We start from the raw sequence: 24,011 nt of genomic DNA on the forward strand, positions 1-24,011 counted from the left end.
AAATTTTATTGATATTTTGATTCTTTAAAAAAAAACAGGAGGCACTGCCACCAAACTCCTACTATTAATAAGGGGCCCATTTTTTCCCTCCGCCTCAGGCCCCATAAAACACAGGTACGGCTCTGCCCACCTTGCCCCCGTTTGGACTGGGGATGGAGGACATGAAACGGGGATGGAGGCGGGGGTGGAGGTTAAAATCCATGGAGGCTCACATTTTGAGATGGGGACGGGGTGGAGACCTTGTCTGGTCCATTGCCATCCCTAATCCCACATTTGAAATAAGATGGTTTCCATCGTACATTCAATCATAGCCGGATGACTAGGATTGAATGCATGATGGAATCCAACCTATTTCAAATGATGGAATCCGTGTTCTATAGTTATTGGTGGCTCAGAAGCAGATGTTGACAGAGTCTCCACCTCCCACTCGACCAAACAGCCAAACACATGTTTTTTAAATCCAAGAAAAACCTTATTGCCGTCCAATCCAGTTGTTCCATGGATCAAAAAATGTCTGAATGATATCATGGTTAACCTTTTGAAAGTCGTTTCCAGAGTGTTGCCTGGTTACATGATTGATACATTTAGTCAGATGTGATCAAGGTAATCAATACCGGCAATATTCCGAAAACATAAAAAAAAAAAAGCACGATGTTTCGATCGCTGTTTTAAACAGCCTAAAGATTCCGATATTTTCAAAATATCACAATGTTACCATCTACATTAAAACCCACAATTTTATCACGATATTTACTGAAATATCAGTTATTTAGCAGGAAACAAACAGCAACTATCAGTCTATAAAAAATGTAAGTTTTATTTCTTCTTTATAGATAATCGGAGAAAACCATCCCACTCACTCGCAAGCTTATAGGTGTAGAAGCTCCTCGTCCCCGTTGCCCACCAGGGAGTACACCCAGCTTCAGCATCCCAGAAAGGGCCGCACACCCATCGGTTTCAAACTCGTGACGCATAGTTAAAGATACAAGAGGCATTCTCAAAAGAAAAAAAGGATACAAGAAGAGGAGCGAGCCCCCATGATCTTCCATATACAGTGCTGTGTCAAAAACACTAAACGTAACTGTAGCTGTCAAAAACATTAAACACTAAACCTTTTGTTTCAACTTCCCTTGTCTTGAATACATTCGCACAGCCCAGAATGTTGTACCAAATAAATTCACCAAACAAATCTAGTTCATAAAGATAGCTACATGAAAAAAGAATTGTTGACCAATCAGAGGTCAGCTTGACAGGTGGCTGAGGTAATTCAATGCAAATTGATCACGTCAGTGGAATACTATAATTTTTCTGGATGGTTATGCAGATGAAGAAAGGGACCTCCTTGTTAAAGGCTATAAAACTACATGGTATGTATGTAACTATGTATCAAGTTTCATCCTGATTCATATGCATGCTATAACCAGCATCCTTTGATAACAGAAATAGACTTTCCAACGCCTCACAGATTTCTCTAGCTTCTGGGTGCTGCTTATCTGCAGAGTAAAATTCATGAACTCTGTTTTCAATCTCAATCCAACTGCAACCTGGCGTTTTCTGCACTCCCCTCTCCTGTATCATTTTCCTGGTCTTCCCAACATCTTCCCATCTCCCATATTCACTGTACATATTAGCAAGCAGCAAAAGGTATGCTGTATTTTGAGGATCAAGATCAAGCAATCGGCTTGCAGAGTGCTCAGCCAATTCCCTATTTCCGTGAATTCTGCAGCCGTTTAACAATGCACCCCATACCACTTCATCTGGTTCCATCTTCATATTCCTTATCACCTCCACTGCTTCTTTAAGTCTCCCCGCACGGCCAAGTAGATCCACTATACAACCATAATGCTGAATCTGGAGTTCAATCCCGTAATCGTGGTTGATACTCGAAAAGAATTCCCACCCTTCATCAACCATACCCCCATGAACACATGCATTCAACACCCCAACAAAAGTGACCTCGTCCGGATTGACCCCTGTTGCCAGAACCTCTCTAAACACAGCAATGGCAGCGTCACTATATCCATGAAGCGCAAGGCCATTAATCAATGAATTCCATGATGCCACGCTTCTCTCAAGCATGCCATCAAAGACCCTTCGAGCCTCTCTCAGACTCCCGCACTTGCCATACATGTCTATAAGCGCATTGCCCACAAAACAACCGATGCCAATCCCACTCTTGTGAACAAAACCATGAACCCAATTCCCAATCTGGAGAGTCCCCAAATGACCACACGCTGACAGTGTACACACCACAGTAGTTTCATTCGGTCTATAACCCTCAGCCAACATCCTCCTAAACATTGACACTGCATCCCCGAACATACCATTCTGTGTAAACCCGGCAATCATGGCATTCCAAGAGGGCAAATCCCTCACAGGCATGTCATCAAACAACAAAACAGCAGCACCCATCTTCCCAGATCTGGTGTACCCATACACCATGGCAGTCCAAGAGACCACATTTCGTTCCGGCATTTCATCAAACATTTGGCGCGCGACCTCAACCTCTCCACATTTCGCGTAGGTATCAACCAAGGCCGTCTGCAGCACAGTATAGCCATGAAACCCAGATTTCAAAATGTGGGTATGCGTCTGTTTGGCGCGGAAAAGCGAAGAAACCTCAGCACACGATTTCAGAACGTAAGGAAACGTGAAGTGGTTCGGACGAGTACCTTTCTGATGCATCTGAGTGTACAGAATATAAGCGAAGCGGCAATCCGAAACGTCGTTTTGTTGAGCGTAGGCAGTGATTATGGAGGTCCATATATAGACGTTGGGGGAGTCCAAACGGTCGAAAATCTGGTGGGCGTAGCTCAAATTCGAAAGAGAGAGGGTGCAGAAACGGATGAGTTTGAAGATGAGGAATTGGGTTTGGGCGAGACCGTTGGTAATGAGGAAGGCGTGGATCTGGTTGAGGTGGGTGAGGTGAGTGCAGCTCTCCAGCAAGGAGGAGATCCAAGGTTCGATAATGGAGGCACGGGAGCAGAGGTGGCGTCCGAATCCATGGTGGGTGATGGTGCAGACTCTCTGGTGTGGGATTCTCATTGTTTGGTAGAGACAGCCCACAGCAGAAAAGAAAGACCTCGCCGGGTGGGTTCTCTTTTTGGCACCCCAATATTGGACCATGTTTGAGTATGTCATGTACTTGTTTGGCTTGGTATGAACCATGGCTAACCACCATTCAGAGTCGCATAAGACTTGACCAAGTTACCCTAGATATAAATATTAGCTGCCTAGTATGTTTAATAATTACTAGAAGCTCGTTTCCGAAGGATAAAAATGTTTTCATTCTTTACGTGAAACTAGATGTCACAAGGTCGAAATACACAGGTGGCATCCCTTGCTGCAAGTCAAAGCTGGGTCTACCTGAGTGGGCATGAGGGACTTCAAGGGTTTTACCAACCAACCAAGGCTAGCTAATGTGTGTAGGTGCGGGAACATACATCACGATGCACACACATGGCATCGAATTTAAGTGGTTCAGTAAAAATCATCCAAGTTAATGGGAAGAGTGAGAGAATTTTGTTAATACCGACAAGTGCAAGATATTACAAGGCTCTCAAGAACAATAAAAAATACTCTAATGTGCAACTGATATTGATTACCTTGACCGACAAGCAAAACCAAAGTCTGCATCACCTTCTTTCTTCTTCCTTGTTACAATCCGAACAAGTTGTCCTTTACCGCTTGTGCACAAGAATCCCAATCATCGTGTACAAGAGAGAGACAACATACCACAAAGTCTCTCTCTCTCTCTCTCTCTCTCTCTCTCTCTCTCTCTCTCTCTCTCTCTTTTATTTTTTTATCTTTTTTTTTTTTCCTTTCTCATAATAAACCCCACGTTGGGCACCTCCCTCTCATAAGGGTTTCCAATTATCACCCACTAAAGTGGGTTCCCAAAATACCTTTACATAGGTAGTTTCCAAAACAAAAAAGAAACCCCCAATAATACGTGATTCCTTCTGGCCAAAGGCAAGGAGACTCCTAGTGAGTCCCATGTGGCAAGTTAAAACCATACACCCAACAATCTCTACCTTGGGTTTGGCTTGTCATCACCCATGTCAAAAATTCTCTCAACTTCAATACCTCCTCTCTCTAAGGCTCATACTTTTATCCTAAAATATTAACCAAGTTAAGGCAATGCTTGAACTTACCACTTGTAAGTGGTTTGGTCATCATATCAACTGCATTATCCTTATATTATATTTCGAATATTATGATATTGCACTATGCTTTGACATGAGATGACTTTTGAATTTTCTGCCAAGTGAATCACACTCTAGCTGTAACAATATAACTGCACCTTCCTTTGGTCAATGCCGAGTTCATTGACCATCCCCTTAAGCTATATATCTTCTTTTGCTACCATATATTATGCTTTGGTCATAGATACAATAATCACTTATTAAAGCATAGACTTCCAACTTGCTGGCCTACTTGTTAGAACAAATATATAACTATCAGTGAATCTTCTTTTATCTAAATCCCAAGTTTCACATTTTTCATGTTGAATATTTCAAGTATCCTTTCAAATGAAACTCATAACTTGCCCGCCTTTTTGTCTCTATAAATCTTCATGTTAAGGATTTTCTTCACAACACCAAGATCATTCATATCAAACTCTTGACTTAAGGTGGACTTTAACTTGTCAACTTCAAATGTTTTTGTCAGCAATTAGCATATCATCCATATAGATCATCAGAATAATATATGAATTATCATCAATGACTCAAAAATAAACATAATTGTTATATTCACTCTGATATACCCAACTTTAATCATATAAGAATCAAAGCATTTATACCATTGATAAGGAGATTGTTTCAACCCTTTAAGTGAAATTTTTAACCTTTAAACAAGACTCACTTTGCCAATTTTCCTAAAAACCTACGTTGTTGCATAGATTTCTACTTCTAAGTCTTTGCGAAGAAATGTAGTCTTCACATCAAAGTGATATAACTAAAGATCATACATGGCAACCATCTCCAACTGTAATACTTGTGGATTTTATTGGGTTAAGTTTTGAATAATTATGAAAATAAATTAGTTAGTTAAAGTAATTAACTGGGATTGATTTAATGTGAATTTCAGTTAAATTTGCATTTAGATTTCGTATTAATTTCAGTGAAATTAAAATGGCATTTAAATCTAAATTGAAATTTGGATTTCATGAGAATTTGGATTCGGATCCAATTAAATCAATTTAGATCTGTTTTTTTTTTTTTGGGGTTTTCGCAGGATTCGAGATCCACTTTTGACTTGGACATGGATTTTGGATATGCCCCATTGGATTTGGATCCTCTCAGAATGAGAATCCAAAAAAAAAAAATTAAGGAAACCTTAATTAGCTAGGATATATATAGCTTTTATAGTTAATTAGGGGTCCTAATAAACTACATTAAATAAATAAAACCTTAATTAGCTGGGGTTAATTAAACTAAGAACATATTTAATTTAAAAGACCTATTTAGATTAGTTCAAAGAAAGAAAAGTTAGAAAACTCTCCCTTTACAAGATTTTGGGGTTCACCCTAAAGTGGAAGGAATTAATAACTTAGCAAAAGTTTAGAATAGGAAACTTCTAAAGTTCTTATTCCATAGGGTGAAAAGTAAAAAAAAAAAACATATATATTATACAAAGGGTGTGAATCAATCACACACCCTCCCTATTGCCTCACTTTTTTTTTATGTCCCTCTATCTCTCTCCTTCTCAAATCCCTCGTTCTCCATCTATTGATTCTCTCTCTCACATTCCTTCTCTCCTTTCTCTCATCTCCTTCACATGGCTAGTGTGAAGGAACTCCATTAATGAAGCTTGTGGTGTCCGAAGGAGGGTGCACAAATCTAAAGATTTGATTTATCTGGTTTAGTGATTCAATAAGACCTATTTCGATGTAGGTGCATCAAACACGTAGGCATGGGTCGGTCTAAATGCATGAGGTATGAGTAGGGGTTATTCCAAGATCTAAACCAAGGGTGGATCAAACCTTGGAACGACCAAAACGGATTTGGTTTTGTTTTAAAAATTAGTTTTAGTGAAACCTTGTTATCATATTTGATTTTTGAAAATCGGTTTGACATAAAAACAAGATTTGAAGTCTTAAAGCAAAAATCAGTTGTAAAAGTGATTAGGTCTATGATTGAGTGTTAGATCTCAAGTATTTTCAACATATTTAATGTATAAATGATGGGTTTATATGTTGCAAGCATGATTTATAAGTTCTAAATTTTATTTGGGCTTAAATCTTGGTTTAAATCATGTAAATTATTTTACAAAGGGATTTAGGCAAAATCAATATGAGGTTTTATGTCTTATGCTTAGATTATATTCAAATTAGCATGTTAGTGAGTTAGATTTATGTTAGTAATGTAAATTAGCAAGTTAACCCCTCTGTAAAAGTATGATAATCATGCTCTCATTGATTTTTAAAATTTTTGTTGGTTAAGTCTATGCTTTCAGAATGAATACATAAAATAACCATGATTTTAAAATGATGAATATGTTTATTTTGATTATTGTTCACATAACAAAGATTTAATAATTATTGTGATGTATTGTCAATATGATTAAACATCTAAAATTATGGTTAATCATCTATTTATGGTTTTCTTGATCTTAGTTATTGGGTGAATCATGAATATTGCAAATCATTGTTTTGTTATTCTCATTTTTAATCTGACCAGTTTTGGAAATAAATCACTTTCTCCGAATCTAAAAAAATAACAATACTAGAATGTTCTATACATCTAGGGCTTGATTTTAAAATCTTATTTGATCTGTTTGAGTCAGTATTGAGGGCAGAACGACTGTTGCAATAGAAAGCAATTTTTTCATCCTAGTTGGAGCACTGTTTTGACTTGTCACTTTGAAAATTCTAGAAATCTATTCAAAACGACTCAAATTAATTTATGTAAAATTTGGGTAAAATTCAAGACATAATAGAAGACTCTGTATAAATGGTTTTGTCAAAAGAGTTCATAGTAAATCTCAAAAAATTCTCTAAGTTGCAAAAAAATTCTGCAGGTTACAAAATCCGTCTTGTAATTTTTCTAAAAATGTTTCTCAAACTACCCACTTTGCCCATTTAAACCTTTTAAAAATACCCTATATGTGCTCCATGGATGTCACATCAGCCCTAAGCCTAATAAAATATCTAACTTTGGGCATGCTCAAAATGCCCTTCACTCAACCTATAAATAGACCCCTTAGGGGGGTCGATCTCTATAACTTGAGAAATTGAGAGAATTCCCTTGAAAGTTGGAATTCTCTCTTTCTCTTTCTCTTTCTCTTTCTCTTTCTTTTTCTCTTTCTCTCATCTTCTTTCCCTCTTTGAGTTGGCATCAACTTAGAGGAAACTCCAACCCTCTTGAAGTAAGGTATGCATCTTCTTCCCTAATTTCAATTCTTTTTTGTTTGATTTGCATTTTATAATTTCTATTTTATCAAAAATCCATTAGAATGATGAGATTTGATCTTTTATAGATCAAATCTCATATTCAATTGGCTAAATCAATTTCAATTTATGTCTCAATGCTTTCATCTTTATTTTTAGATATTTTAATTCTGTTTTTGCATCATTTTCATCATCATCCATGATCTGAAATGATAGATCTCATTCTTGATCATTAGATAAATTTATTAATGAGATCCTATTTCATTCAGTCATGTTTAGATAATATTTTTAATTCTGGTCCAATTTTAATTTCATTAATTCACATATAATTAGGCATCATTTTAATCTAATTTTTTACGACATATTTTTTTATGTGTTTTCAGAATATCCACCAAAAATTAGATTATTATGAGGTCATTTGATCCACTTTAAAAATCGAGATTCGGACCCTGTCATTTTGAACCGTCTGGATTTTACCTAAAACTGGACCAACTTGCGAGAGTGATTTCTCCCTAACCGGAGATGATCTCTTTGATCCGTAAAAAGTGGTATCTTTGAAATTAAATGTAGTTTGTTCATGCAATTTTTTAGTAATTTTTATGGTATTTTCGTACTTAATGTTGGTCAAAAACCATGACCCTGTCACACTATGTCATTTTAATGTCTCAGATTTTAGTCCATTTTGTCAGAGTCAGATCTCCTTAATGGAAGATCATTTTTGAGATCTGTAAAAAGGATCTTCTTTATCTACATGTCTAATTCGTCGTTGTAAAATTTTAGCAATTTCTATGGTGGATTTTTATTTCGTTTGCATTTAAAACTGAGACCCTGTATGTTTACAATCCCAGACGTTGCTCAGACCCATGATCGATTTGTTGCAATCATATCCTCCTAATGGGAGATTATTTTCGAATCTTTAAAAAAGAATCTATTCCTTAGAATGTCTAGTTTATGTATGCCAATTTTCATAAATTTTCATTTCCTTTTCATCAGTCATTCAGATAAAAAACCAGAATCCTGTCGTTTTTCTTTGTTAGGCTTTACAAAGGTTTTGGGCTAACTTGATTGGATCGGATCTTCCTAATGAAAGATCATTTTCTATATTTGTACATTAGATCTTTTTTTTTGTGTATGTCTAGTTTATCTTTGAAAATTTTTAGCCATTTCTATGGACATTTCATATTTTATGAGTCGATAATCAAAACCCTATCATTTTGCTTCATTAAGCATTACTTAAACCCTATCTCATTTTGTTTAGATTGGCTCTCTCTAATGAAGAATCATTTTCAAAATCTGTAGAAAAAGTTTTCTTCCATTTTGTGTCTAGTTTATCCATGTTAAATTTTATTAACTTTCATGTTCATTTGATATTCCAATTTTGCTAAAAACTGGAACTAGTTACAGAACTTCAAGTTCTGTAACAGGTTCATTTCCTGAGATGGAACAATGACTTTCTGAAGTCACCATTTCTAAACCAAAATTGATTTTCTATTTATGTAAATTGGAAATGTTTCTTGATTGTATTGAGTAACTTCTACCACAAATTTGGGAGAAATTGAGTTGGTTTAGCTTTTGAAACACCCAAATTAAAGAAACGTGTCTGCTAAAATCCAATTTCTCATTTCTAAAATTAATTCTCTAATGTTTTAGTCATATCTCAAGAATCAGAAATGATTTTGAAGTTCTGTAAAAAAGAAATATTTTTTTGATGTGTTCTAAATCTATGGATTAAATTTGAGCATGATTTGAGTTGGTTTAGACCTTCAATCACCCGAAATGCTCTGACTGGTCTCTTTGTAAATCCTAGTTTTGCAAATTCCTGTTTTGATTGGATAAAAAACCTTAATTTAGGTTTTTCTCTAATCATTTCTTGCATTTTTTAATTCTAGAGTGTTTTTAAGGTTGTTAGAAGTCTCCACATCAATTTTCATCAATTTCTATGGTTATTTGACTCTTCATTCATTGCATTTTTCAAAATCGATTTTACAAAAAGCATTTTCTTTGTTAAAATAAAGTTAAATTGGGCATTTTAACATTTTAAAATCCAATTTTCAAATATAATTCATATATTTTATAAATTAAAAAAGTTTTCATCAATTTAAAATGCCTTAGTTTCATTTTAACAAGTTTTGGAGTTCATTCACCTTTATTTTCAACAATTTTCAATGTCAATTTTATAAAATCTTTAATTTCAAAGTTAAATTCATTTTAAATGCAAATTTTAAAGTGAATTTATATAGTTCAAGAATCAATTTCAAAAATTTGAACTCCAAAACATCATTTTCAAATGTTGTGCAAAGTCATGCATCATTTGCATTTATTTTGTTTAATTTTTCTTTAATTTTGGGGCATAAAAGGCTAATTCTGACTATTTTCTTCAATTTTTCAATAATTGAAGGAAATTCCATAAAAGCCTATAATTATTTCTAACAAGTTTGCTCATTTTTCAGAAATTTTTATTTTATTATTCCCTTTTTTCAATTGATATATTAATTCAAAGGGTTGTAATTAATGAGAATTTTACTTTATGCTTAGTTTAGAATGAATGAGCATATAGTTTAATTTTTATTTTTCATGATTAATTGTTGCATTTTTTTATTTCAATTACACCATGGTTAAACACGAATGACACATACACCATTTTAATAAAGGATAAATAAAACTAAGTAAAGTTCATATTTGTGGCCATAGTCAAAATACAAATAATACTTAGGATTATTATTCTTTATTAAATAAAATTTTGACCTACACTCTTAGGTAATTTTCAAAAATCATCATATTTTCAAAATTCATTCATTTTCTTCTCTTATTAGAGTTTGAATAAAGATTAATTCAAAATATATTTGTGGTCATAGTCTTGAATATATAAAAAATTAATCTTATTTAAATTCTATAAATGCATAAAATTCTTTTTTATATTTCAAATAATTTTCAATAAAATTCTTTAAAATTTTCTAAATAAAATAATGCATTCATCATTTAGGATAGAACTGCATCATTTCAATATTTTTCATTTTAAAAAATTATTCAAAATATTCTCAATTTCAAAGTATTTTCCAAGTGATTTTTGAAATCATTTTCAAGTTTATTCCAATTCATTTTCAAAATATTTTCAAGTTTATTTCATTTTACTTTAAAACTATTTTCAAATTTAGAGTCATTTTAAATTCATTTTCAAACTTCAATTTCAAATTCAAATGTTTAATTCCAATTTCTAAATTTCAAACTCAAAGTTCAATTTCAATTTTCAATTTTCAATTTTCAATTTTCAATTTTCAATTTTCAATTTTCAATTTTCAATTTTCAATTTTCAATTTTCAATTTTCAATTTTCAATTTTCAATTTTCAATTTTCAATTTTCAATTTTCAATTTTCAATTTTCAATTTTCAAATTCAGTTTTAAGTTCTAATTGTGATTTCAATTTTCAATTTTCAATTTTCAATTTTCAATTTTCAATTTTCAATTTTCAATTTTCAATTTTCAATTTTCAATTTTCAATTTTCAATTTTCAATTTTCAATTTTCAATTTTCAATTTTCAATTTTCAATTTTCAATTTTAAAGTTCAATTTCAATTCTAATTACAATTTCAAATCTTAAATTTCAATTTTAACTTCAATCTCGATTTCCATTTCTATTTTAATTTCTATTTTAATTTCTATTTTAAGCTTTCCACTTCAATTTTAATTTTGACTTCAAAATAATTTTCAATTTCAATTTCACAGCATTTCCCAAGTATTTTCCAAAAATTAAAAAATACTTTCAATTTCAAAATATTTTCCAAATGACTTTTGATATATTTTCAAAGTTAATTTCAAAATCATTTTTGGATATTTTCCAAATCAATTTCCAAATAATTTTCAAAGTAATTTTAAAATCATTTCAATTCAATTTCCAAATAATTTTCAAAATAATTTTGATTTAATTTTGAAAGTATTTTCAGATATTTTTAACTCAATTTCGAAATCACTTGGAAACACAATTTTAAATATTTTTTAAGTATTTTCAAATCAAAACAAATTCCCAAAAGCATGCACCATATTAACATTTTCAAAATTCATAGCACAAGCATGAATCTGTGTGCATTTAGGACTTAGAATAATCTCTTAGGCAAATTTAGGCATAGCAAAGGCATAAATTTGATCCTTGGTTCACTTACCCTTGGTAAAGGCACTAGGAATTGTTGAACCTCGTATCGACGAGTCAGCTCCGTCTCCCAGTTTTCTTGCATTTTCAAAAATAGAGGCGAGTTATTTTCAAAAAAAAAATCAAAAGGTCAAGTGGACCTTGTGAGAGTTTTTCTTTCCTAAAAAGAAGAAATTTTTTTGCAACGATCACACTAGCCTTCTTCCAGAATGGACAAAACTATGTCGACATCAGAACAATGTAGCTTTTGCGAAGATAGAGAAGTCAGCAGACCAACCGTCTCTCGATCGCCATGGCCGCACTTGCCTTCTTGTACCATGGATTGACCTGCTTCATGCTCAAAGATTCAATCTTAGTAGAAGGGTGTATTTATGCATTGCAGTCTTGGTTCTTTCGGCACGTGCCAACCCAAGCAAGTTTATTTAGATGTAACGGCAAGGAGCCACTACCTATTCCTTTGGTATAAATTCTTGATCGAGAACCTCCATGAAAAAGAAATTGTGTGGGACTACTTCAACCGCCGAAAGTCACCCCCTCGATACACTTATGCACATGAAAAGCGACTCAAGTTACTCGAATCATTCTTTTCCATCTATTACCAGCTAGAGCGATGTGTCAGGCAGTTCTCACAAAGGCAGAAGCGTATTGATACTTGAATGTTATCAGGCATTATCCCAAAATTTGATCTAAAGTCTGCTCAGTGGTCCATAACATACCACTCCGCTAAATATAACTGGGGTTCTTTTGTTGTCCTTACTATTTTTTCTGATCTTTGAGTGTCCTCTGATTATCTTGAGTGGTGGCAGATCGTTTGTCCACCCCCTCTTTGCCAAGTTTATTACAATAAAATCATTTCCTTTCAACAATTCTTATCCTATCATGGTTTGATGATTTCGCCTAGGTAACAAGGCACATCTTAGTTGTTCACTTCTTTCATTAAGAATGGCAACGCAATTGTCACAATTCCAGTAATGACTAGATCTCAGGTAATAGAGTGTCCTTCAAATTGTCAACCTGATTCTCACCGAATATTTTCCCTCTATTCATCCAAATCGTCATCCTCAAATTCTAACCATACACCTCATTCTGCAGAGAGCATCAGTATTCCTGAGTGGTTCAAACAAGATCCAACATCATCTTAACGTGTCAGCAGTAGTAGCGAGCAAGAGATGGACTCTTCAAGATCTGCAAGAGGACAAGGTCAGACAGACAGGGATGACATCGATCCCACTGTATATCAGTTGTTCAAGAAAATGATGATTAAAATGATGTCTGAGCAAGCTGAATACAGTACCAGAAAGGCTCCCGTCAAGAAGAAGGCATCTATCACCTTCTCCATGAACACCACTCACAATAATGGCAGTGGCACAAGAAGTTCTAACCCTGATAGAGGCAGCGTTGAAAGCAAAAGGAGAAACACCTTCAAGCAAGACAACAAGTCATTCAAGTAGAGCTCTCACCAGAAATCCCTACAGAAAGAAAAGATAAAACATGACGGTTAGGGTAATGACCGCAATTTTACTCTTCTAGAGCAGCCGCTCAAAGAAATCCTTGAATATATGTTGACCAAGGAATTAATAAAGCTTCCAAGAGCCACGGATCCTCTCATGGTCATGGGAGGATTCAAGAATCAATTCTGCAAGTTTCATCGGACAGTAGGTCATGACACCGACCACTGTTTCGTCTTCAAGAATATCATTCAAGACTGCATCGATAAGAATCTCCTTGTTGAAGATGAAGAAGACACCAACCGGTCGTTCTAACCAAACCCTTTCCCTGATCCTTCAAGAAACTAACAATGTCAGTGCTCTCTTATTTCTTTCATCTTGTTTTTTTCATTTTGAAAAGACAATGTAGTTTCTTTCCTTGATTTGTCATTCTTTCTTTAAGACATCAACTTTCCTCATAGTTGGCGCCATCTTCTTTTTATATTGTTGCTCTTTGTGCTTTTGCAATATGTCTTTCGTGAGGAGCAACCTCTTTTAGAGTGCTTCCTGAATCAATCAAGAAGTGCATTGCCAATCTTTTTTTTGTTACCTTTAGAGAGCATTCTTCAAATATCAATTGTTTATCCTTTTGTCCAACATCTTACTCGCTAGTTATATTGGGGCATCTTTTAAAAATTTGTTTTTACCTCAAAACGTCTTGTATACAAGCAGGATCAAACAAAGTCTCTCACCATCCAATTGCATCTATTTGCATTCATTTATATTTATTTGCATTCATTTGCATCAAATTCATTTACCCATTGTAAACACCCCAAATTTTTCACCCTCATCCAGTGCTTACCATTTCATGTGTCATTGCATATCATTGCATGCATTCGGCATACCATTTCATTGCATTGCATGGCATTGCATCTCATTATCGAGATCCAACATTCTTGTTTTTAAAATATTTAATCCAGATTCGGGTTTTAAAACTTTTCTTCCAAAAACAATTTTAAAACCTGGGTTTTTAATCAACATTTTGTCGTTTGCCAACCCCCAGGACCTTATATTTTGAAATGCTTTCTCAGAAAACAAACTGGATTCATTTTAAACTCAATTTTCAACTGATTTCAATTCTTAGACGAGACCCATTTAGGTGGTGTCGCTTCTGAATTCCTTCATTTATCAAAAATCTCAAAAATTTTATTGTCCTAGTTGGATCAGGACTCTGTATTTTCATCTGTTTGAATCTTTTTGAACCTTTTTAAAACATCATTCTGATTTTAAACCAGTTATAGTCATATCCCTTGTCTATTTCCTCTGTTTTGGCCAAAATCTTAGAGTCCTAGTTGGATTAGGACTCTTTTTTCAGAGTCCTAGTCGGATCAAAACTCTACTTTTCACTACCTTTTTTACCTGTTTTCGGAGAAAACCTTTCAAAATCTTCTATTTTGGCCAAAATTTCAGAGTCTTAGTTGGATCAGGACTCTTCTTCAAGAGTCCAGTCGGATCAGGACTCTTCTTTAGAGTTTTAATCGGATTAGGACTCTAATCTTTTACAGCTATTTTATCCATTTTTAATCAAATCTTTCAAAATGAGTCAGAAACTCAGAGTTTTAGTCAAAACAGGACTCTGTTCAGAGAGTCTTAGTTGGGTCAGGACTCTGATCCTGATTTCAATTTTGAAGGAATCTTTCAAAAATCTTTTCATTTATCAAAATTGTTACACTTTTATCAAAGAATTTCAAAATTCTGAGGTTTTATCTCAGAGTCCTGATCGAATCAGGACTCTATCCAAAATTGGTTTTTATACTTCATTTTCACTGGTTTTCAAAAGCTTTGCTTAAATTTCATCATTTACTTATCAGAAAACTAAAATTTCTTAGAGTTCTGATCTGATCAGGACTCTTTCTCAGAGTCCTAATCAGATCAGGACTCTGAACCAAAACTTCAACTTTATCCTGTTTTTAACTGTTTTTCAAAATTCTCTCATTTGTTTTCTCAGAAAATCCAAAAATCTGAGAGTCCTAGTTCAATTAGGACTCTGTCCCCAGAGTCTCAGTTGAATCAGAACTTTGTTTTATTTCAATACTTATTATTGTTTTCACAAGTTCTTTCATCTGTTTTTTCAGAAAATACCAAAAAAATCTAGAGTTTCAGTCCGATCAGGACTCTGTCTCAGAGTCCTAATCCAGTCAGAAGTCTGTTGTTACTTCCATTTTCCTTTATTTCCATTTGTTTTCAAAAATTAGGTCATTTTGTAGAGTCCAGTTAATCTAGGACTCTATTTCAGAGTTCTGATTGAGTTAGGAGTCTAACCCTAACTGTATTTTCTTATTTATTTCGCCATTTTTTTATAAAATCTTTTAAAAAACTCCTTCATTTGGCCTTTAAAACCCAAAATCCCAGAGTCCTAAAAATCCAGGACTCTAACCCAGAGTTTCAGTTCGCTTGAGACTCTAGTTTCAAAAATTCTGAATTTCAATTATTAATTTTAACCCATTTTCAAAGCTATTTTCAGTGTTTATTTCAAAATTTCGAAAAACCTGATGTAGGCCCACTCAGTTGGTGCCATATCCAGAGGTGTTCTGACTCATTTGGAACTCTATGCCATTTTAAAACTTTTAATTACAAGTTTACTTTTGAAAATCTTTTGAAAATTCTCTCAATTTCAAGTTTTAAGATCGTTTTAAAAATTCAAGTGAAGCCCACTCGAGGTGGCGCCACATTTGAGAAAGTTAGGGCTAGACTAGGGTTAGCCACTGTCTTGGTTAGTTTTAGAAGTTTAAAAGAGTCAAAATCCATTTTTGAAAAACCCATTTGAAAATTTAGTTTTAAATTGTTGTTTTTAAAAGTTTTAGTTAAAACTTTAAAAACCTAATGTGGGAAAACGCCAAGTGGTGCCACATTTGGGGGTTTTCTAGATTTAGCTAGGGGCTAATTAGGAACTAATTAGGATAATTTAGGCTAGGGGTAGTTAGATAACTCCACCCAAAAATCCCCCCCCCCCCCCTTAGAGAGTCCAAAATTTTCAAAAGTGTGATTTTTAAAACCTAATTTTTTATTATAAAATGAGGCTATAGGGGGGGCGATTTTTCAAGCTCTCTCATTGAGGATTCTTGGAGCTTATCTCTTCTCTCCAGCCCCTCCTCCATTGCTGCAACTCCAAGGTAATTAGTTCTTTGATTTTTTTTAGTTTTAGTTAATGTTTTATTGATTTAAGCATGGATTTAGCCTTGGGTGCCCCTCCTTATGTGGATTCAACCATGATTCAACCCCAAGAACCATCAAGAACGGTCCAAGAAGATGATCTAACATGGTTTCACTGTTTTTACAGGGATTCTAATCCGTTAGAATCGATTATAGCATCGATCTTCATATTATTAACCAATAAAACATGTGATTTACCCTTTTAATGGGTTAAATCCTTGATTTTAAGGGTAACATCAAATTTCAGCCATGGATTCCCTGTTTTATTTATTTTTTTTACTTAGTTATGTTTATTACATGTGTTTTAACATAGAAATCAATTTTGTTTTACTGTTTACTATTTTTTATTATTGTTTTCATTAGTTAATGCATGCTTTATTAGATTTTATTAGATTTCTGTGTGTTTTAAGCTTAGAACAGTGAAGAGCATGCTATTTCGGATTGAAATAGTCACTTTTAATTTTTTCTTTTTTTATATGTGATACATGGATGTGTAAATGAACTACTGTAAAAAATCAGAGGTTTTGGGATTCGGGAACCCTGTCAAAAAAATCAAACATCAAATCGGGATTTTCAATCTTTAAAATCGTTGTTAAAATCAAAAGGGTAACTTTCAGTTGTGTGGGTTTTCTCGTCCGTTGTCTGATTCAAGACTCGTAAAATGTTATGGATTCGTGTTAATGAGATCTATTTACTGTGAAATTTTGATAATTTTTTGTTTTTGTTTAGTATTTTTTCCTTGTCAAAGAATCAGATTTCAAATTTAAAACTCGTTAAGGTTTACCAAAACCCTAATCAGACTTGTGTTGCTCATAGATCCCAAACCACAGATTCGGTTCATGATCTGTAAAAAAGGAGTCTTATTATTTTTTAGATCACTGTTCACTTCTAAAATCTTAGATATTTTGGATGAGTACTGATATTTATTCATGAATTTTCAATCAGAAGTGTCTGTTTTAATTCATGTTTGATTCGCAATATGCAAGTCCAGATTGCCGGAAGGGGATCTCCCTCGTCTTAGAAAATTTTTCCGATCTATAAAAGGTAAAACCTATGTTTTTATGTCTAGTTTGCCTCTGTAAAAATTCAGAAATTTTCATGGAGAATTGACCCCTGATTCGGGTCTAACTCTGAAACTGGTTTGTGACCTAGGTTAAAAATAGCATATTTTAGAGTTTTAATGCAATTTTTGGATTAAAATAATGTCAAAAAAATTATTTTTATGATTCCAATATGATTTTAGGGTCATAAAAAGTGCAGGTACCAATTTTTATGAATTTTGAAATCCGTTTGATGCCTGAATTAATCAAATTGCAAAACAGGGCACCCCCAGAATCCCCAAACACTGCCAAAATCACAATTTTTGTGATATTTCTTGATTTTTGTGTATAAGTTCATGTTTTTAGGGTTTATTAAAGTCTAGAATCATATTAGGATGTTTCATGTTTGATTTTATATTTATTTCAATCATAAATCTCAAGTTTTTATCAAAATCTATTTCAGAAAACCCTGATTTCAAGGCCATAGTCTTGCTTTCAGGGGTAATTTGGTTATTTGACCTAAATTTCAAAATTCTAAAACCCTAATTTTTATACTTTTAATCATGTCATGTCATACTTAGTTCAATTTATCATTATTTGCATTTCAAAAGTTGCATTTTACAAAATATCTTTCTAAAAACCTTGATTTCAAGGCCATAGTTTTGCTATTATGGGGTATTTGGTTATTTTGACCCCAATTTCGAAATTTCAAATTCCATTTTCATATTTATTCTTTCCTATTTCATATTTTATTAAGTTTATATAAGAGAATCATATGGAAAATGGCTTATATCTAGCAAAATCTAGTAATTTCTAGATATTTCTGGATAAATCTAGAAAAGCCAACATATCTAATAAGTTTTCTAGTTTTGCAGGGATATTGAAGACTTTACTTTCTTTTAATTTTCAGTCATTTAAATTCAATTAGTGATGTAAATTGTAATTAATTTTGGAATAAGAATTTCAATTCTTGTATAGAATAGGATGCATTGCATGTAGTTTTAAATTTTGATATATAACTGTTATGTATGCGTTATTCATGTACATTTTATAAATCCACTATGGTCTACACGAATGACACGTGCATTAGCTCTTATGGAGTTGACAAATTTGGTGGAATTTGTATTTATGGCCATAGTCAGAATACGAATGATACCTAGATTTGTAATCTTCGTATTAGTCACATTCAGCCTACACTCTTAGGCTAACTTCAAAATGCACTACATTTCTCAAAAATACAAAAGGGTTTTCTCAATTCCTCAAAATCAAGTCTTTCAAATCCATATTCATTCATTTCATTCATTTGCAAATTCCAATTTCAATTCAGAGAAATCAATTTTCTCAAAATTTCTAAGTCTTATTCTAAAATCAATTTTCTCAAAACTCTAAAGTTTTCAAATGATATTTCAAGTATTTTTTAAGTTCAAAATTCGATTTTCCAAGTTATAGCTTCAATTTCCAAGTTTTAATTCAAAGAAATCAAGTTTTTCAAAGTTATTTGAAACTCCTCAGAATCGATTTTCACAAAACTTCAAGATTTCTTCAAAAATTGATTTTCACTTTTTCTCAGAAATATTCTTTCACCATGGTTCACGATTTTCCAAGTGTTATCTTTTCCAAAAATTTCCAAGTATTTCAAATCTTAAAGCAAACATCATGTTTTCAAACCTGCATTTTCAGAAAGCCATAGCACATGCCTGATTCTTTGTGCATTTAGGAAATAGAACATGATTTAGACAAGTTGAGCAAAGTTAAGCATACAATTGATCCTTGGTTCAATTACCCATGGTAAAGGCACCAGGAACAGTTGAACCTTGTACCGACAGGCGAGTCCCATTCTTCGGAATTATCCTGCATTTTAAAACGGAGGCGAGTTATTTTCAAAATATTTTTCAAAGGTCAGTTTGACTCGCAAAAATAAAAATTTTGCGATGATAACACCCATTCAAGATAAGGGATAATCCTGAGACCCTGGCAGTTGTCCAAGTCATTGTGAGGGTGAAGATTGAAAATCTTCCATCACAATCATCAAGCGCTTTCAAAACACCAATCTTTTTCAAATTCGACCTTCGGGTCGAGTCTTTTATCAAAGCTATTTTTGCCGGTCATGTCAAAATCAACCTTCAGGTTGAGCCTATTTCCAAAATCGTCTCAAAATTCAACCTTCGAAGTAATTTCCTTTTCAAAATTCAATTCCCAGACCAATCTTTTTTATCAAAAGCAATTTCAAAATTCGATCTTTAGGATTTTTTATTTTTCAAGACTATTTTGGACTGAGTCTTTTCAAAAAATCTGATTTTCAAACTAATCTCTTTTTTGAAAAATCCAACTTCCAGTTGGTCTAATTTTCCTTTGAAGATTCGGGTTCCAACTTGAACTTTCTAATTTTCCTTTAAAGAATCGATTTGTGACTCGAACTTTCTAATTGTCCTTTGAAGATTTGAGTTCTGACTCAAATTTTCTAATTTTTCTTTGAAGATTCGAGTTTCGACTCAAACTTTCTAACTTTCCTTCGAAGATTCAAGTTTTGACTCAAATTTTCTGGTTTTCTTTTGAAGATTCGGGTTCCGACTCAAACTTTCTAATTTTTCTTTAAAGATTCAGGTTCTAACTCAAACTTTTTAATTTTCCTTTTGAAGATTTGGGTTTCAACTCAAACTTTCTAATTTTTCTTTGAAGATTTGAGTTCCAACTCGAACTTTCTAGTTTTCCTTTGAAGATTCGAGTTCCGACTCGAACTTTCTTGTTTTCTTTTAAAGATTCGAGTTCTGACTCAAACTTTCTAATTTTCCTTTGAAGATTCGAGTTCTGACTCAAACTTTTCAGCTTTCCTTGCAGGATCCGAGTTTCGACTCAGACGTTCTTTCAACACCAGCTTCCGAGTTGGACTTACCTTCAGAATTCCAACTTCGTATTGGATTTACCTTCGAAATTGAGCTTCATGTTGAACTTTCCTCCAAAATCCAATTTGGTATTGGACTTTCCCTTTTTCGAGATCCAACCTACGAGTTGAGCTATTTTATCAATCAGACCTCTGGGTCACCCAATTTTATCAAGCATTATTATCAAGCATTATCAAGTATTGTCTTTCTTTTTGCCTAATCTGCATTCATTTGCATTGATCGACCATTTATTTGCCTGATCTGCATTCATTTGCATTGATCGACCTTTTATTTACCTGATCTGCATTCATTTGCATTGATCGACACCAATTTGCCTGATCTGCATTCATTTGCATTGATCGGCCTTTTATTTTCCTGATCTGCATTTATTTGCATTGATTGGCACGTTCATTTGCATTGATCAACACCAATTTACCTGATCTGCATTCATTTGTATTAATCAGCCTTTTATTTGCCTGATCTGCATTCATTTGTATTGATCAACCCTTTATTTGCCTTGATCTGCATTCATTCGTATTGATCGGCATCCATTCATATCAACTTGCATCCTTTTGCATCAAGTCAATTCCCATTCAGGATAAGGGATAAATCCTGAGTTCCTGGCAGTCATTTATGGCAATTCCTCGTGAGAGTGAAGTTGAAAATTTCCATCATAATCATCAAATATCTTCAGAGCGCTAGCCTTTTCCTAAATCCAATCTTAGACTGGTCGAACCTCTTAAATCCGGTTTTTACTGGTCGATGTTTCCAAACCCAGTCCATACTGGTCCAGTTTTCTTTAAGGATTCGAGTTTCAACTCAAAATTTCTTTCAAAATCTAATTTTTGAATTGGTCTAGTTTTCCTTTGAAGAATCGAGTTTTGACTCAAATTTTCTTTCTTTCCAATTTGAATTGGTCTAGTTTCCTTTGAAAATTTGAGTTCTGACTTGAACTTTCTTTCTTTCAAATCCAAATTGGTCTAGTTTTCTTTGAAGATTTGAGTTTCGATTCGAATTTTTTTTCTTCAAATCCAAAAGTTGGTCTAGTTTCTTTTGAAGATTTGAGTTCTGACTCAAATTTTCTTTCTTTCAAAATAGAATTATTCTAGTTTGCCTTTGAAGATTTGAGTTCCGACTTGAACCTTCTTTCTAATCCAATTTCTGAATTGGTCCAGTTTCCTTTGAAGATTTGAATTCTGACTCGAACCTTCTTTCAAATCCAAGAATTGATCTAGTTTTTCTTTGAAGATTCGAGTTCTAACTTAAACTTTCTTTCAAAATCCAGCCTTCGAGTTGGTCGAACTTCCATATTCAACTTCATGCTTAATGCCCAGTTTATCAATCAGACCTCGGGTCACTCAAGTTTGTCAAGCAGACCTCCGGGTCACCAATTTCATCAAACAAACCTTCGGGTTATCAATTCTATCAAAGTCAAATATTTTTTGACCCACGGGTTGCATTTGCCAATCATGGTCTTCCAAGATTCGACCTTCGTGTCGAAATCGTTTTCCAATTGGCCCAATATTAAATATCAATCATTTTTTTTTGCAAAAGACCCTTTTTCCAGGGAGAGTTTGATGGAGCTTGTTCCTTTTGCATGTCTTTATTATTCGTTCGTTGAACCCCTTTTTAGAGAGAGTTTGAAGGGACTCGTATCTTCGTGAACAGTTTGCAAAACAATCTTTATTGTTACACAAGAAACCCTTTTTCTAGGGAGAGTTTCGACGAAAGCTCATTTTTCTTGTGGCCCCCCAATATCTTTTTTAGGTCATCCCACCATCGAGAACCCTCTTTCCAGGGAGAGTATAATGGACTCGCTCATCTATGACAATTCATCGACCTTACCTAATCGTCCACCTTTTCATAAGAGAAGACTAAACTTAGGGAGTTTTGATGAAAACTTAATTTTTCTTCAAAAGTTCATTTTGCAAATGCCTCCTTTTCAGGGAAGAGAGAAGTATCTTTTATTACCCATTCAGGTAAGGGTCAAGCCTTAGTCTCTTCTTTGGGGAAAGGTGTAACGCCCCAAAATTTCAACTTGTGATTTCGAAAACATTATCGAAAAACCTTTCAAAGATTTAAAGTTTTTACTTTTAAAAACAACAGCGGAAGACATTTAGAAAGAAGCACAAGTCAACAATCCTGGGTATGTTAGCTGAAAAATCATCACTCACATGAACAACAACTTAAAGGAATTGAGGAAATAAGGCAATAAATTAAAAATCTGCAGTTTATTACATAATGAACATTTTTCTAAAGTTCCATAATCTAAAGAAAAACTCTAAAACTCAGAGCCAAGCTGCCAGCAGAAAGAAGATAAATCTTGAGTCATATTGCACCACGCCATCGGCCACCTATAAAGTCCTACTCCTGATCTTCCCATGAAACGGGTCAGTTTCATAACAAACCAGTAGGTGCACGAATAGATAAGTAGAATGAAAATAAAGCAGGACATTCATGAGATAAGCAATTATTATATTAAAACAATCAATACAATTGTAATCTATTCTAACAAGTGAAATATGTGAAAAGAGCTATTGTTTGAAGCATTTCAAGCAGTGTAAGTCTCAACTATTCAAAACGAAAATCTTTAAGTTCTGATATTAACTGGCATGTAGGTACGCACAAACGCGAAACGTAGAAACAACCGAGACCGATCAGGGGGTTTATTATATCAGGTATTTTCATTAACCCGGATGGCTGACTGAGTCCGCTTCTAAGGGGAAGGCCAGTGACCAAGAGAGTAAATCCCTAAAGGCATTTGTGGCCCATGGATGCATCCAACTTATGCAGAAGTACCTGGGAGTTACCACCTAGGATAATTTATGGTAATCCCAATTCCCCTAACTTCGATGACTGAGAAAGCCGAGTCTTTTGCCCGTGGGGTGGTTGTTAACAACCTGACCATCAGAGTTTTTGTACCATCCATCCTCTCCCTTAATGAATCGTGAAGGTCGAATGGGTACGACGGGGTTTCTTAACCGCCGCCCCATCCTACATGCTCTGGTCTATTAGACCCACTCGAGCATCTTGCCTGTGAAGGCAAGTTGTCACCATTTATGTGATCTCAACATTGTGCTAAATACACGTATCGAGGTTGCTACAACCTCCTCATCCAACCATCGTAACACACATGGGACGTACTTGTCCAAAAGTACGATCGTACCTTCCTAGAGGTACCACTACGATGAGAGGGTAACAATATAATATTTTATAATTCTTTTGGTTCATACATGACATGTTTCTCTTTGAGCAATTGGCCTGTGGAGGCCGACATTATCTTATCTATATCAATAAAGTGTTGATTTCTCACTTCAAGGTACTCCATGACCTCTCATCAAATTTATACTATACCTGCCTTAAGGTTCGGTTACAATAGCAATTGCAGTGGGTTTCTCTCCAGAAATGAGTCTATTCACAAAGTTTACATTAAGTATGCAATTTCAAAAGAATAAGCATGCAGAACAGACAATCACAAGTTAAGTAATCCTGTAGGTAAGCAGGTATACCAATTAAACTACTCGATTCTCTCTAGAATGAGTCTACCCATAGAGTTTACTCTAAGCATGTAGTTTCAAAAGAATCAGAACGAGTAAAACACTGACTAGCAATTCATAAATTAAATACTTCTTCAAATAAGCAGGTATGTAAAATAACAATTCTATCTCAGGAGTCTTATTTTATTTTATTCATCCAAAATCCTCGTGCGACTTTCCCCTACCTCGAGATGTCGTGCAGTTGCGTGCATCTACGGGTGTAGATGACACGAGACTCACGCCATGGAGCCAGAGCGGGGTTCGATGCGAAGTCTGCAAAAGTGTGAGTATTCAATTATGATACTTTTAATTTAATGGTGCGACGGGAGCAAGGGTAGGATTAGGCGACCAGGGACTTCGGCCCCTTCCTCACAG

The 24,011-nt window shown here is 34.1% G+C and overlaps 1 protein-coding gene across 1 annotated transcript; it reads right to left on the reverse strand.

Annotated features, from left to right (window-relative positions):
• Window positions 1-1,386: 1,386 nt before the first annotated feature.
• On the reverse strand, window positions 1,387-3,168 carry LOC149845601 (Pentatricopeptide repeat (PPR) superfamily protein). The gene has a single exon (XM_089988669.1). The coding sequence runs from the start codon at window positions 3,166-3,168 to the stop codon at window positions 1,387-1,389; it is 1,782 nt and encodes a 593-aa protein (XP_089844795.1).
• Window positions 3,169-24,011: the final 20,843 nt, after the last annotated feature.

Source organism: Nuphar pumila, chromosome 2, assembly GCF_984573655.1.
Source record: "Nuphar pumila chromosome 2, dmNupPumi1.hap1.1, whole genome shotgun sequence".
Classification (NCBI taxonomy): domain Eukaryota; kingdom Viridiplantae; phylum Streptophyta; class Magnoliopsida; order Nymphaeales; family Nymphaeaceae; genus Nuphar; species Nuphar pumila.

Excerpts from the sequence above, each read along its gene's own strand:
- LOC149845601 (XM_089988669.1), bottom strand. The coding sequence starts at position 3,168 with ATGGTTCATACCAAGCCAAACAAGTACATGACATACTCAAACATGGTC.